General features: G+C 48.5%; 1 protein-coding gene across 3 annotated transcripts in view; it reads left to right on the top strand.

Annotated features, from left to right (window-relative positions):
- The window catches only part of ABTB3 (ankyrin repeat and BTB domain containing 3), a 263,029-nt gene extending 249,456 nt beyond the window's left edge, over positions 1–13,573 (top strand). For all 3 annotated transcript variants that reach the window (XM_080661813.1, XM_080661812.1, XM_080661811.1), the window contains 3 exons: positions 714–782; positions 3,203–3,316; positions 10,755–13,573. In XM_080661813.1, the coding sequence (XP_080517939.1) occupies positions 714–782; positions 3,203–3,316; positions 10,755–10,964 (393 nt within the window). In that variant the 3' untranslated portion in view covers positions 10,965–13,573. The remainder of the gene's footprint in view (positions 1–713; positions 783–3,202; positions 3,317–10,754) is intronic.

Below are 13,573 nucleotides of genomic sequence, written 5' to 3' on the forward strand. Positions count from 1 at the left end.
TTCAACAGAGTCGCGGAATAAGAGACCGCGCTGGGGAAAGCACAGCCCAGGGCAATGGAGGCCTGTAATTGCTTCTGATGGGAAAGGCTTGCCGGCCACAGGAGCCTCAAGCTCCTGTAAGGAGCAGGGAGCAGGCCCCTGGGACTTTGGCCTGCGCCCGCCTTCTTCCCCATAAAAGAAGAAAAGCCTCATTTGTGGCTTGAAATAGGCCACGTCGGGCTGAATCCAACCCAGAAGGAGGCTCCCAGGGGCCTGTTCACCTCACTTCCATGCTGACGGGAGGATTTTAGTAAATGCGGCTGCCTTGCGTTTGACCGCTTAACATCACACGCGGCCAGGAGCCAGCACAGCTGAGGCTGCACCTGGACGCGGGGCCTCCGTGAGGCTGTGCGCCCTTTGAATCCCGGCTTCATGCAGGTTGACAGCTGCCAAGGAAAACAGCTCCGCGGCCAGGCCGTGCAGCCTAATGACGGTGCGTTTCACCTCCTTGCAGAAAAGGCTTGTGCTGGCAGTCTGAAGGGGGCGGGGGGCAGCCCCATTTCAATGCCATTAGCCTGGGATCTCGGATGAAGTGCTTGGTCATCAGCCCTCGGGGTTGTTATTGTTGGTTTGGCCTTTATTAAAGTTCTGGGAGAATAAATTGGTGTCAGTGCAGCTTTAAGATGACTGTGTCTGTGTGGCTGACACCTCGCACGCTGTGTCCTTTCTTCCAGCTGGTCATGCAGTATCTCTACTACGGTGGCCCGGAGTCGCTGCTCATTAAAAACAACGAGGTAATGGAGGTAAGGCATCCACAGTGGCATGAGGGGGGGGGGAGGGCACCTGTGCAAACTCAGGTCATGGCACACATCAGCAGGGCTGGGAACCTCGTGTTGGGTTCTCGTTCGGATGCAGGTTTGGGGGTCCTGTCTGACTCCTCATGGAAGAGTGGGGTGCTTGGTGCACTAGCAAAACCCCTTCACTGAAACCGTTTTAACTGGCTTGCAGGTGGTTGTGGGGGGGCAGAGGAAATTTACTGAAGAGGCTGGGTGTGCAAGCACAGCGGGGGCTCAATGTCCTCATCAGGAACTATCCTTGATGCCTGTCCCTGGTCATTTGTAAGAGAATTCTATCATCTAAAAACAGCCTGCAAATCCCAGCTCTGGCCCTGAGCAGAAGCTGGGAGCCGGTTACCAAGCTCTCCTGGTTTCACTGAGGTTGAAGCCCCCTCACTCCCGCAGCACCATGGCCGCCCCTCACTCCCGCAGCACTATGGCCACCCCTCACTCCCGCAGCCTCAGGGATTCAGCCCGCTGCAGGGGACCTGTTCCTGCTCTTTTCTGTCCGAGGCCAAGATCTCCCCTGCTCCCTCCTTGAAGCAGAGCCCTTGTTGGTTTTCCTATTCCAAGTTGGAAGCTTTGAACCAAAAGCCCAAATCACTCTGCTCCTGAGCCAGACACGGGACCCCATTCAGGTGCCTGAAGTCCAGGGTCCCTGGCTGAGCAGAGATGTCCGAACGCTACCGGTTGTCCACGAGGCGACCCCACCCACCGGTTAAAGCATGGACTCGGGGCCAGACTGGGTTAAATCCAGGCTCTGCCCCTTCTGAGCTGTGTGATCTGGGACAAGTATTTAACTGCTCTGAGCCTCCATTTCCTCGCCTATAAAATGGAGCTAATAATTCTACCTCGTTGGGGTTTTAGGATTCTAAGAGTTCCTGTGTATCAGGTGCTTAGAACAGTGCCTAGCTCATAGTGGGTGCCATGGAGCAGGGTCCTCACGGTGTGGCCCCTTTATCCCTTTCTTACCCCCTGAAAGCTTCCTGAGTAAACGAGACACAGGATGACGTGCTTTGTAAACGGCCCTCAGTGGTCAATCCCCCTGCCCCCCCAAAAGTTACTCTGCTGTCTCTCTGGACCACCCCTCTGACCCTTCTCCTCTCCTTCAGCCCAGACTACAGTCTCAGGACACAGGCTCTTTTATAAACGTTTTTTCCCCAATTTTTTCACAATTTTACAAGTCCTTGTGTAATTTTATGGGTCGTTTTTTTCCTTTTAATTGACTTGAGAGGAAGAGGGAGAGAGAGATAGAAACATCAGTAAGAGAGAAACATCAGCCCTAACTGGTTTGGCTCAGTGGATAGAGCGTCGGCCTGCGGACTGAGGGGTCCCAGGTTCTATTCCAGTCAAGGGCATGTACCTTGGTTGCGGGCACATCCCTGGTGGGGAGTATGCAGGAGGCAGCTGATGGATGTTTCTCTTTCATCGATGTTTCTAACTCTCTATCCCTCTCCCTTCCTCTCTGTAAAAAAATCAATAAAATATATTTTTAAAAAAGAGAGAGAGAGACACATCAATTGGCTGCCTCCTGCACACCCACTACTGGTGATCAAGCCCACGACCCAGGCATGTGCCCTGACTAGGAATCAAACCAGCAACCTCTTGGTGCATAGACGACGCTCAATCCACTGGGCCACACCGGCCAGGCTGTAAACATTTTTAAAAATTCTTTTCAAATCAAAATAATGAGCGTATATTTAGATCACGTAAAGAATACCGAAGGGTTTAAAAAGAGCAGTTCACCCCGCCCCCCGCCCCCCAAGCCTTTCCCCAAAGGCAGTCCCTTTGACGGGCGTTTTAGCTCTTTCTTCTCCTCCCCCCGCCTGCCGTCCCTCAGCACACTCTGCCAAGCCCCTCGCCCGGCTGGGACTCAGCACTGATGCCAACAGACAGCGATCCCTGCCCTCCCAGACGCTGGGGAGGGCGACAGGCATGACATCATGTCTGGTGTGAGAAGGGCTGTGAGGAGGAGAAAGACAGGGTCGTGGGGGACAGGCGGAGAAGGAGGGAGGCCACCTGAGATGAGGTGGTCTGGGCGGCTTCTCGGAGGAGGTGATACTTGAGTGGAGTCCTAGATGATCTTGCTAACTAGTGCCACTCACCCTGATTTCTGGACAGAACCGTTTCAGGCATTTTGCTTGACCTCCTGCTCTAGTAGATGTGAGTGTGGTTCCCTCCCAGCCCACCCTTCCCCTGAGCCACCTTCCCCACGACAGAGTTCCATCACTGTGTCTCATTCCTCCCGTGTCACCTCTGCGCTTTAAAATGAAAGTGACATACCCACAGTATTCCCAGTCCCTTCACCTCGGGCCACCCCTGTGGAGCAGGGGGGTTTCCTCACCTTCCACCTCCCATCCTCTAACTGGCTCTTTTATGGTTTTTAGCTTCTGTCGGCAGCTAAATTCTTCCAGCTGGAGGCTCTGCAGCGACACTGTGAGATTATCTGTGCCAAAGGCATCAACACGGACAACTGCGTGGACATTTACAACCACGCCAAGGTAAGGGCCGCTCGCGCTGCCCGAGCTGACTGTGCATGCACGCGGGCGAGGTGTCCCTGCACGGTCAGACCCAGACAGGCAGAGCCCAGGCCGGGCCTGCTCACCCAGGACTGACCCGCCTGCACCCTCCCAGCTCTGGAATAATGCCCGTCCCTTCCTCCCTCCCCTCCAGATGCAAGCGGGAACCCAGAAGTCCCCGAAGCAGAGTTGTTTTTACCGAGTGCCCCGCATTGCAGGCTGCTTCAGCCACAGGTGGCCACTGGGTCCCGCAGGTGTGACAGGCTCCCAGGGGCAGCTCCCTCGGCTGGGTGGAGCCACACCTCGGGCAGCCAGGTTCTGGAACAGAGGTTCTGGGAGTGTGGGCTCCAATCCAGCACCGTCAACACCCCCAGGGAACCTGTTCGGAGTGTACATTCTAGAGCCCCATCCCGACCTACAGAATCAGAAACTCTGGGGGAGGCCCCTCTGTGGCTTCGCAGGTGATTCTGGCGCCGTGGTTGCCAGCACGGGCCGCACAGGAACATCACCCGGAAGCTCACTTAAAACCCCTGGTCCTGGGACCTCTCTCAGAGCAATTCAATCAAGCTCTGCAGGGGGAGCCCGGGGAGAGGGTGTTTTCCGAAGCTCCGCCTGTGATTCTCGGATGTGGCCAAGGTTGAGATCAGGGTGTCAGGACTGGGGAGAGCCAGGGACAGGTGGGACACTACTAATCAGAATCACTAGGGAAGAGTTTAAATCTGCTTAGTTGCCGCCCTATGGCCACAGCCCGGTCCTGGCAGTGGGGCCCAGGAACCTGTATTTTTAACGAGCTTCCAGGGTGACGGCTGTGACTTCAGCGCCAAGGCCTTTTATTTTTTTTTTAATATATTTTATTGATTTTTTCACTCCAGTTTTCAGGACCCACTGGTTTTAATCTAGTTCATTTCACACGTGGGGATCTGGGACCAAGAGGATTAATTATTCCAGGTGCGGCTTCATGCTGTTTCCTATGCTCAGGACGGGGGGATTAACATTCGCTAGGAAGAAATAATGAGATAAGATCAGGACTCAATTAAAAACAAACGAAAAACTTTTGATAACTGGAGCTCAGTGTCCTTGCCTCTGACATCCACATCTCTGCGGAGTGACAAGTGATGTGTGAATAATTCTCTCTTGGCTCATCGGGAACAATCAGGTTGCGTGTGAGATGTTATTTTCTGTCTTAAACCAACGTTCAACAATTCCTTTTCATGTGCAGGCCCCTGTGCTAACAGCCTCGTTGCACCACCTCTCTTAATCTTCACCACAACCCTTTTAGGTAAACGCGATCATCGGTCCCGTGTCAGAATAAGGAAACAGGCACAGAGAGGTTAAGTAACTTGCTTAAGGTCACACAGCTATTACTGAGGGGTGGTTGTTTTCTTACTGTGGTAAAATATATGTAACATGCAGTACACATTTTAACCGTTTCTAAATGTGCAGTTCAGTACAATTAAGTACATTCACATTGCTATACAGCCATCACCACCCTCCATCTCCTTCATCTTCTCACATTGAAACTCTGTACCCATTAAACACTAACTCCCCCTTTCCCTCTCCACCCAGCCGCCGGAAGCCACCATTTTACTTTCTGTCTCTGTGAATCTGACTGTTCTAGGGATCTCATGGAAGGGGAATCGCACAGTATTTGTCCTTTTGTGACTGGCTTATTTCACTTAGCACCATGTCCTCCAGGTTCATCCATGTCTCGGCATGTGTCAGAATTTCCTTCCTTTTTTTTTTTTTCCTTTTTTTTTTTTTCTCTAAGTTTTCCTTCCTTTTTAAGGCTGAATAATCTACGTATACACCACATGGTGTTTATCCATTCATCCACCATGGACATTTAGGTTGCTTCCACCTTGTGGCTGTTGTGAATAATGCTGCTGTGAACATGGTGGACAAACCCTGGGTTCGAGCCCCTGGTTTCAGTTCTTTGGGGTATGTACCTAGGAGTGTAAACCTAGATTTGTCTGACTCCAAAGCACAGGTTCTTAATTTGGGGTTTACTGTGGGGCCTAAAAAATTGTTTGAAATATTTGCAATGATCCTTGATACTAAAAAAATATTTTCTGATTGGTCATTAGTAAATCAAAGGTACAACCAGGCTACTTACTTCATACATGCGCGCGCACACACACACACACACACACACACACACACACACACACATACACAGCACTGGGTGTTTTGGTTAAGTGACAGTTTTACCAAAATCTGGGTTCTCAGGACACAGCCTTTTATTTTTTTTTTAATATATTTTATTGATTTTTTTACAGAGAGGAGGGGAGAGGGATAGAGAGTTAGAAACATCGATGAGAGAGAAACATCGATCAGCTGCCTCCTGCACACCCCCTATTGCGGATGTGCTTGCAACCAAGGACCGGAATCGAACCTGGGACCCTTCAGTCTGCAGGCCGATGCTCTATCCACTGAGCCAAACCGGTTCAGGCAGGACACAGCCTTTAAAAAAAAAAAAATCTTAAACTGATTACTTAGCAGAAAAGCGTCCAGAAAGACTCTCTCTCCCCAGGAAGAGAGCCTGATCAGTCAGTCAGTCTGTGGTCCTCCGCCCACCCCCACCCACCTTCCCCCACCCCGCCAGCCATGGACACGCAAATTGCCCTGTGAACCCCACATTACACGTGGCTTTGCCGTGCCCATCACCTTGGTGGAAAGGCCTGCATTCCACAATCTCATTTTAATCTCTTCATGCTCCTGGGCAGGCAGCCTTGGTCGCTATCTCGCTATTTAATAATGCAGCCCAGGGCAACATGAGCCCGGCTGGGCGCACGTTTGTGCCACAGGCTGAGAACGTCTGTGGCGGAGAACTCTCTCATTTAGGTGCCTTTGCAGCCAGAGCTTTGCCTTTTACAGACACCAGTCTCGGCCTCCCAGGCCACATCCTGGAGCGTTTCCAATGCAGACGCCTGTTCTTCCTGGGAACGCGGGCATGGAGGCCTGGGCAGTGCCCGTGCCCCTGCCCTGTCCACCTGCCCCCCTGCACTGTGCAGCCCCCGCCAATGACCACGTGCCGTGTGGATTCTATTACTGACAGATTGTGCTGCAAACGGGGGCTGATGTAGTAAAAGAGAACAAAAGGAAAGAAACCAGCACTTGGTATAGAACCACAGGAAATGCAGGCATTTCGTTGCTAACCACCATGTTCCAAGCAAGGCCATGGCAACATTACCTCCATACCCCACCTAACTGAGACAGCTGTGGAGTTTTATACAGATGAGAAGCCCATTCCGTAAATGCTTGGCTTAGCCATCCTTTCTTAACCAGCAGACTAGAGCCATCAGAGGTTCCGGAGCCAGCAAACCTTTTCTGTGAGGGGCCCGGTAAATATTTTCACGCAAGCCATACGATTCCTTTGGTACCTACTTAACTCTGCCATTGCAGTGCAAAAGCAGCCACAGACAATATATAAATGAATGGGTGTGGCTGTGTTCCAATAAAACTTTATTAACAAAAACACCTAGCGACCTGTAGTTTGTCAACCATTGGTCTAGGACAGTGGTCAGCAAACTCATTAGTCAGCAGAGCCAAATATCAACAGCACAACGATTGAAATTTCTTTTGAGAGCCAAATTTTTTAAACTTAAACTTCTTCTAATGCCACTTCTTCAAAATAGACTCTCCCAGGCCGTGGTATTTTGTGGAAGAGCCACACTCAAGGGGCCAAAGAGCCGCATGTGGCTCGCGAGCCGCAGTTTGCCGACTACTGGTCCAGGACAGTGATTTTCAACCTGTATGCCGCAAGAATTTTTAAAATATGCAGGCATTGACCTCTTCTCCCTTAGATTGTCAAATAAAAAAATGACAACAGCCAACGCAATAGCTGTGAATGAATAAAAATTATACATGTTTTTTGTCAGATCAGCAAAAAAAATTTTGTGTGCCACAGAATGTTAGCAATTAGTTTATGTGTGCCATGAGGTGAAAAGGGTAAAATCGCTGGCCTGGGAGATGAGAGTTTTGGCCCCGATTCTGTTAGTAATTAGCTGTGTGGACATGGACAAGTGTCTCACGTACAGTCCCCAGTCTTTCAGAGACCACAGAATTCCCTGTTGTGTCCGCATCCCAAACGCACCGAGTATGGCTCCCTCCCGTCTACCCACCTCGTTCTGTAGCTTGGAAAACTGAGGCCCAGAAAAATGATTTGACTTGTACAGGATTGCAAGACCGGAATCGAACCCGGGACCCTTCGGCCCGCAGGCCGACGCTCTATCCACTGAGCCAAACTGTACCACATTATAATTTGATATCTGTATATACTATAGGGTGCTCAATACCAATATTCTAGTTTCCATCCGTCACCATACCCTCTCTCAGCCTACTTCCCCTCTGGTAACCACCAATCTGTTGTCTGTATCTATGGGCTTGTTTTTTATTTTTGTTTGTTCATTTCTGTTTTGTTTTATATTCCATATATGAGTAAAACCACATGGCTTTTGTTCTTTTTTTGTCCGACTTATTTCACTTAGCAGAATAAAACCTTAAGGTTTATCTATGTTGCTGCAAATGGCAATGTTTCACCTTTTTTAGGGCTGAAAAGTATTCCAGTGTGTGTGTGTGTGTGTGTGTGTGTGTGTGTGTGTGTGTGTGTAGAAGATGATATATATATAACCATCTTCTATATCCATATATATATAACCATCTTCTATATCCATTCATTTATCGATAGACACTTAAGTTGTTCCTATGTCTTGGCTATTGTAAATAATGCTGCAATGAAGATAGAGGTGCATGTATCTTTTGAAATTAGTGTTTTTATATTTTTTGGATAAATACCCAGAAGTGGAATAGCTGGATCATAAGGTAGTTCTATTCTTAATTTTATGAGGAACCTCTGTACTGATTTTCCCAGTGGCTGCACCAATTTACACTATCACCAACCGTGTGCAAGGGTTCCCTTTTCTCCACATCCTCTCCAACACTTGTTTCTTGTCTTTTTGATGATAGCCATTCTAACAGGAATGAGGTAGTACGTTATTGTGGGTTTGATGTGCATTTTTCTGATAATCAGTAATGTTAAACACCTTTACTGTCCTTGTTCACTGTCTATATGTCTTCCTTGGAAAAATACCTATTCAGATCCTCTGCCCATTTTCTTAGTCAGGTTGTTTTGTGGTTGTTAATTTGGTTTCACATGGTCTTTATGTAGACAGTTGGGCTGATGGCTCAGTGGATTAGCACATGATGTCAGCGAGTTCAAGGTTATAGGCCAGGTAGCTGAGCTAGATTCTGTAGATACAGTCAACTCTTCTTACCACAACCTGGCCACTTTGTACACATGGGTCACTGATACAAGTTATTGAGAAGAAGAAGAAGAATTATAGTCGACATTTATCGTGACAACTGACAGTGAGTGGCTACTGATTACAACCAGTGTTTGGATGCTCCGTGTATTATCTCATTTAATCTCAACAACAGCTCATTAGGTATTATTTTGATCCCCATTTTACGGATAAGAATACTGAGGCACAGAAAGATTAAATAACTTTCCCAACAGCAGATGGCTAGTGAGCGGCAAAGTCTGGACTCAAAACCCAGGCAGATTCCAGAGCCCCCTCCCTTAGCTACTTTCCAACCTGCCTCCTCTGAGTGTGACAGTGACAGAGTCCTGCCATCAATCATATCCCATGGAATCCCGCCAACAGGTCTGTGTGGCAAGTGTCATAATTCCCATTTTGAAAATGAGGAACCCAAAGCCAGAGGCCAAGTGACCCAGCCCTGGTCACATATTCATAAGGTGGGGGAGCCCCAACTGGAACCCAGGTCTTCCATTGCATTCCACCATCACCTGTTGGCACTGTTTCATCGTCATCGCACCATGCCACACCTGACAACGTAAAGCGCGTCTCTGGTCTAAAGGACAGAATATTCGAGCATTCAGAAGGATGACTCGGCATCTAAATAAAGCAGCAGGGTGTCATCTCAAGGAGCCCTTCCCAGCCACTTCCTGAGCCTCCAGTTCATTGTAATAGAGAGACCTGCAAGCTTTGACAATGGTAGAGTAGGGCTAAATTCAGACGGCCGAGCCACACATCCACATCTGCTCAAACGTGCATTCCTCCTTCACATGCTATGAGGTTAAATACCTACCCTTAAAGGCATCAGGCCGAAGGCAGTGCGCCCTCATGGGTCAAGCACAACCTTAAGGGTTCAGTTCCTGGTTCTGCCCTGGACACGTTGTAATGAATTTTTGTGAGTGATCCGTGCTCTTATCTCCATTTCCTCATCCATAAATTGGAGGTGGTAATGCTACCTGCCTCAGGGAAATTTGAGAATCAAATGAGATGATGCCTGTGAAATGCCTAGCAAGGTGCCCGGCACATTGTAAGCTCTCAATAAATGATTGCTGTTAGTTTCACCGCTCTGAGAGTTAACCATTCGTTCACACATTCCTCAAACATGAAGCGTCTGCCAAACGCCACACCTTCAGCTTGGGCTTCTAACGGTGAGCCAGGCTGCCAGAGGGCCTCCTGTACTGATGTAGTCTATCAGGAACTGCGTCTCTAGACCAGTTTCTCAAGCTCAGCACTATTAAGGGTTCAGGCTGCACAATTCTTCGCTGTGGGACTGCCCATCGTGGGGATGTTCAGCACCATAGCTTCTACCCATTAGATGCCTGTGGTACACACACCATCACCAGCCCATTCATGACGACCAAAAATAGCTCCAGGCTTTTCCTAATGTCTCCTGGGAGGCAAAAATCAGCCCTGCCCTAAAGACATTGGGTAGGTAGTCAGTGCCCACTCATAGGATTGTTGTGAGAATTAAATGGGTTAATACTTGTAACAACCTTAGGATTGTGTCTACAACTCCATTCGCGTGCCAGTGATCTATAGTGTTACGAAGAAACACAAAACCCAGTGGTTGAAACAGTGAGTGCTTAACTCGCATACAAGAGTCGCCGGCAAGGCTGAAAGGTTCTGGTCTCAGCAGGGCTTGCTTCTGAGGTCAGCTGGCTGGTTGATCTTGGCTGGCTTTGCTGATCTTGGCTGGACCCTGTTGCTGTCAGAGGTTTCAGCTGGGACAGCTGGGTTGACTCCACTCAGTCTCACGTGGTCACTCACCTCCAGACCGGCTGGCTCGGGCTTGTTTTTGTGGCAGAGGCTGGGTTCTGAGAGAAAGAGCACCCTGCCATGTGAATGTAGCTCAGAACTGGTGACTCTCCCTTCTACCATGTTCTGTTGGCCTGAGCAGGTCACAAGCCCAAGAGACAGACTCCAGCCCTTCAATGAAGGAGCTTCAAAGTCATGCCCCAAGAGTGTGACTACAGCCAAGGGTGGAGGAGCAGGGCCACTTTCACAGTCAACCTACCGTGATAGGTGTCCGCCGTTATTACCTAGGGAAGCCACCCAGTGCCTCTCAGAACCATAACCATCTCCCGCTTCTTCTCCACTCCCCACAGTTCCTCGGAGTCACCGAGCTCTCCGCGTACTGTGAAGGCTACTTTCTTAAAAACATGGTGGTCCTCATTGAGAACGAAGCATTCAAGCAGCTCCTCTATGACAAGAATAGCGAAGGCGCGGGCCAGGATGTGCTCCAGGACTTACAGAGGACGTTGGCCATCAGGATTCAGTCCATCCACTTGTCGTCTTCCAAAGGCTCCATCGTATGAAGCGTCCAGTGCAGGGACCGCTCCCCGGGACGTTCCAGTGCTCCTGCAGCGCTGGCTCCACACAAACACTCATTTCCCCCGGCGTCTGCTTTCGGCTGGGCCAGGGAGCTGCCTCTACTGCCTCGGATCCCCTTGAATAAGCAAATTCAGCTCCACAGGTTCCTGTTGAACAACAAAGGACATCCCACTGGTCTGCAGAGCAGAGCACAGCTGGGTCCAGAGCTTGAAGGCCAACAAGGGGCCGCCAAGCTAACCCCATCCAAAGGCGCCGCTGGGTCGCTGAGCATCTATTGTGGGGACCACTGTCAGAAGGATGGACTGGGAACCACAGGTCGTCTGGGTTCCAGGTGGGCAGCTGGAACACCTAACTGCAGAGAGTTTTGTTGCACACCAAGGACCGTAGCAGCCTCAGTTGAGCAAGAGTCAACCCTGATCGCAGATTGGTGAGACTGTTACCAACAATGAAGAAATCATTTGACAAATTTTTAGGGGTGGGAACTTTTTAAAACGTTCATTAAAACACACACACACACACACACACACACACACACACACACACACACACACAGGGCAGCCTGTAGTTTAAAATATATTTCTAAAAGCATAACAGCTCATTTTCAACTGAATTGTGTTTAGGGATCTGTGTTTTGAGATTTTTTTTTTCTTTAAAAAAAACAACAACAGTAAGACACAGGTCCACACTGTATAAACCTGCATCTGATATTGCTGATATTCTATCCAAGGTGAAATCATACTCCTGCCTTAGGGATCAGGGTTACACAAAAGAGGTGCACTGCCAATAGTTCTCTCTCACTCAGTAGTCGAAAACAGCCTGCATGCTAGTTGTGGTTTCGGGGTGAGATTGAAATAGCCCCACATAAGAAAACATGCATTTGCATGGGCCGCACCTGTGAAATGTTATGTTTGTGCTTCATTTTTGCCAAGGTAAACAACACAACACAAATATTCCATCACTTCCTGCTAAAAGTCCATTGGGTGAAACAAACATGTCCATTTCTTTTCCTAATTATGAATGATTCTGGGATGCTTTTGCACATATGTGTTCATAGATGATGCTGAATGGGGGGGGGGAGGAAAGCACGTCAGAGAATTTACTAGTAATTCCAGAGTTTTCTCTGTATTCTCAGAAGATGTTAATAGTTTGTTACTAGCCAGAGCCTATGACTATGTTAGATTATTTTTCAAGATAAAACCTATATGATAGGACGGCTTCTTTCTGTATTTGGAGAGTGTACAGTATAGGGTTATCTATAATGAAAGTTTATATCCACAGGGTTCCATTTGCTCTGCCATATATTATAAGCAACAGAGATGGGTGAAGTGCCACAATATTCCAAATAATTTCTGAGTTGCTGCCTTTGTTCTTGTCCTTTCATTTGAAACCTAGCTACATGCAGTGAAAACTAGGAGGAATGACTTTTACCCCTTGGGATGGCCAAGTTTCGTTGATAAACCTATTTCCTAGCATGCCTTTGGGAAGCCGTGCGCAGACCCTGAATTTCAAAGGAGCTGCTGTTCGTCCATCGTACCTGTTCCCTGCGCCACTGTTCAGAGGACCAGCGTCATGCTCTGTTTCATGGGGTGACCATGGAGAACCCGGGCCATGTCTGTCTTCAGTGTTGGTCCTTCTGTGATGCCCATATGCGAGGCCTCTCTTCCACCTGGTCATTTGCAAACCTCCTCAGGCCCTACAAGCATCCGTGAGGAAGGAAAAGGTACTGCAGTGGGGTCCTGGTGACAAATACACAGCACCCGTGTGACCTGTCGCCGTCTCCTGCCTCCTGCGTGTGCTCAGATACGCCGCGTGGATGTTCCCTTATCCGCGACGGACTTCCTGTGACTGCCTAATGCTATCAGGGCCTCTGGGCATTGACTGGTACCGTGGCAACTCCTGACGGGCTTCTGTTCTAGTTCGGTGTGCTTTCTCTGTCATTAAAAGAAATGATTTTCCCAAACCGCGCATCCTTTGTATAAACACGTGAGCTCTTCTTTTTAATTTTTTTTAAGTATATAGTTGGCATACATCCTTATATTGGTTATATTAGTTTCAGGTGTAAACATAGTGATTCAACATTTTTATACCTTACGATGTGATCACCCACTAATCCTAAAGATCATCTGTCACCGTATAACTTATCACAATATTACTGACTACATTCACCTTTTTCACCCCCAAACCCCCCTTCTGGTCTCTGTTTCTATGAGTGTTTTGTTTGTTTGTTTAAGATTCCACATACAAGTGAAACCATATGGTATTTGTCTTTGCCTGACTTATTTCACTTAGCATAGTATCTTCTAGGTCCACCCAGGTTGTTACCAATGGCAAGATTTCATTCTTTTTTGCTTGCTGTGTGATGTTCCTGTGTGCATGTGTGTGTGTGCTATCTTCCTAACCCATTTATCTGTTGCTTCCATATTTTGACTGTTACGAATAACGCTGCAATGAACATGGGGGTGCAAAAGTGTTTTCCAATTCTTTGGATAAATACCCAGAAGTGGAATTGCTGGGTCAAATGGTTGACCTATTGTTAGTTTTTCGAGGAATTGCCACACTGCTTCCCATGGTGGCTGCACCAATCTGCAGTCCC

This window comes from Plecotus auritus (genome assembly GCF_963455305.1).
Source record: "Plecotus auritus genome assembly, chromosome: 3".
NCBI lineage: Eukaryota > Metazoa > Chordata > Mammalia > Chiroptera > Vespertilionidae > Plecotus > Plecotus auritus.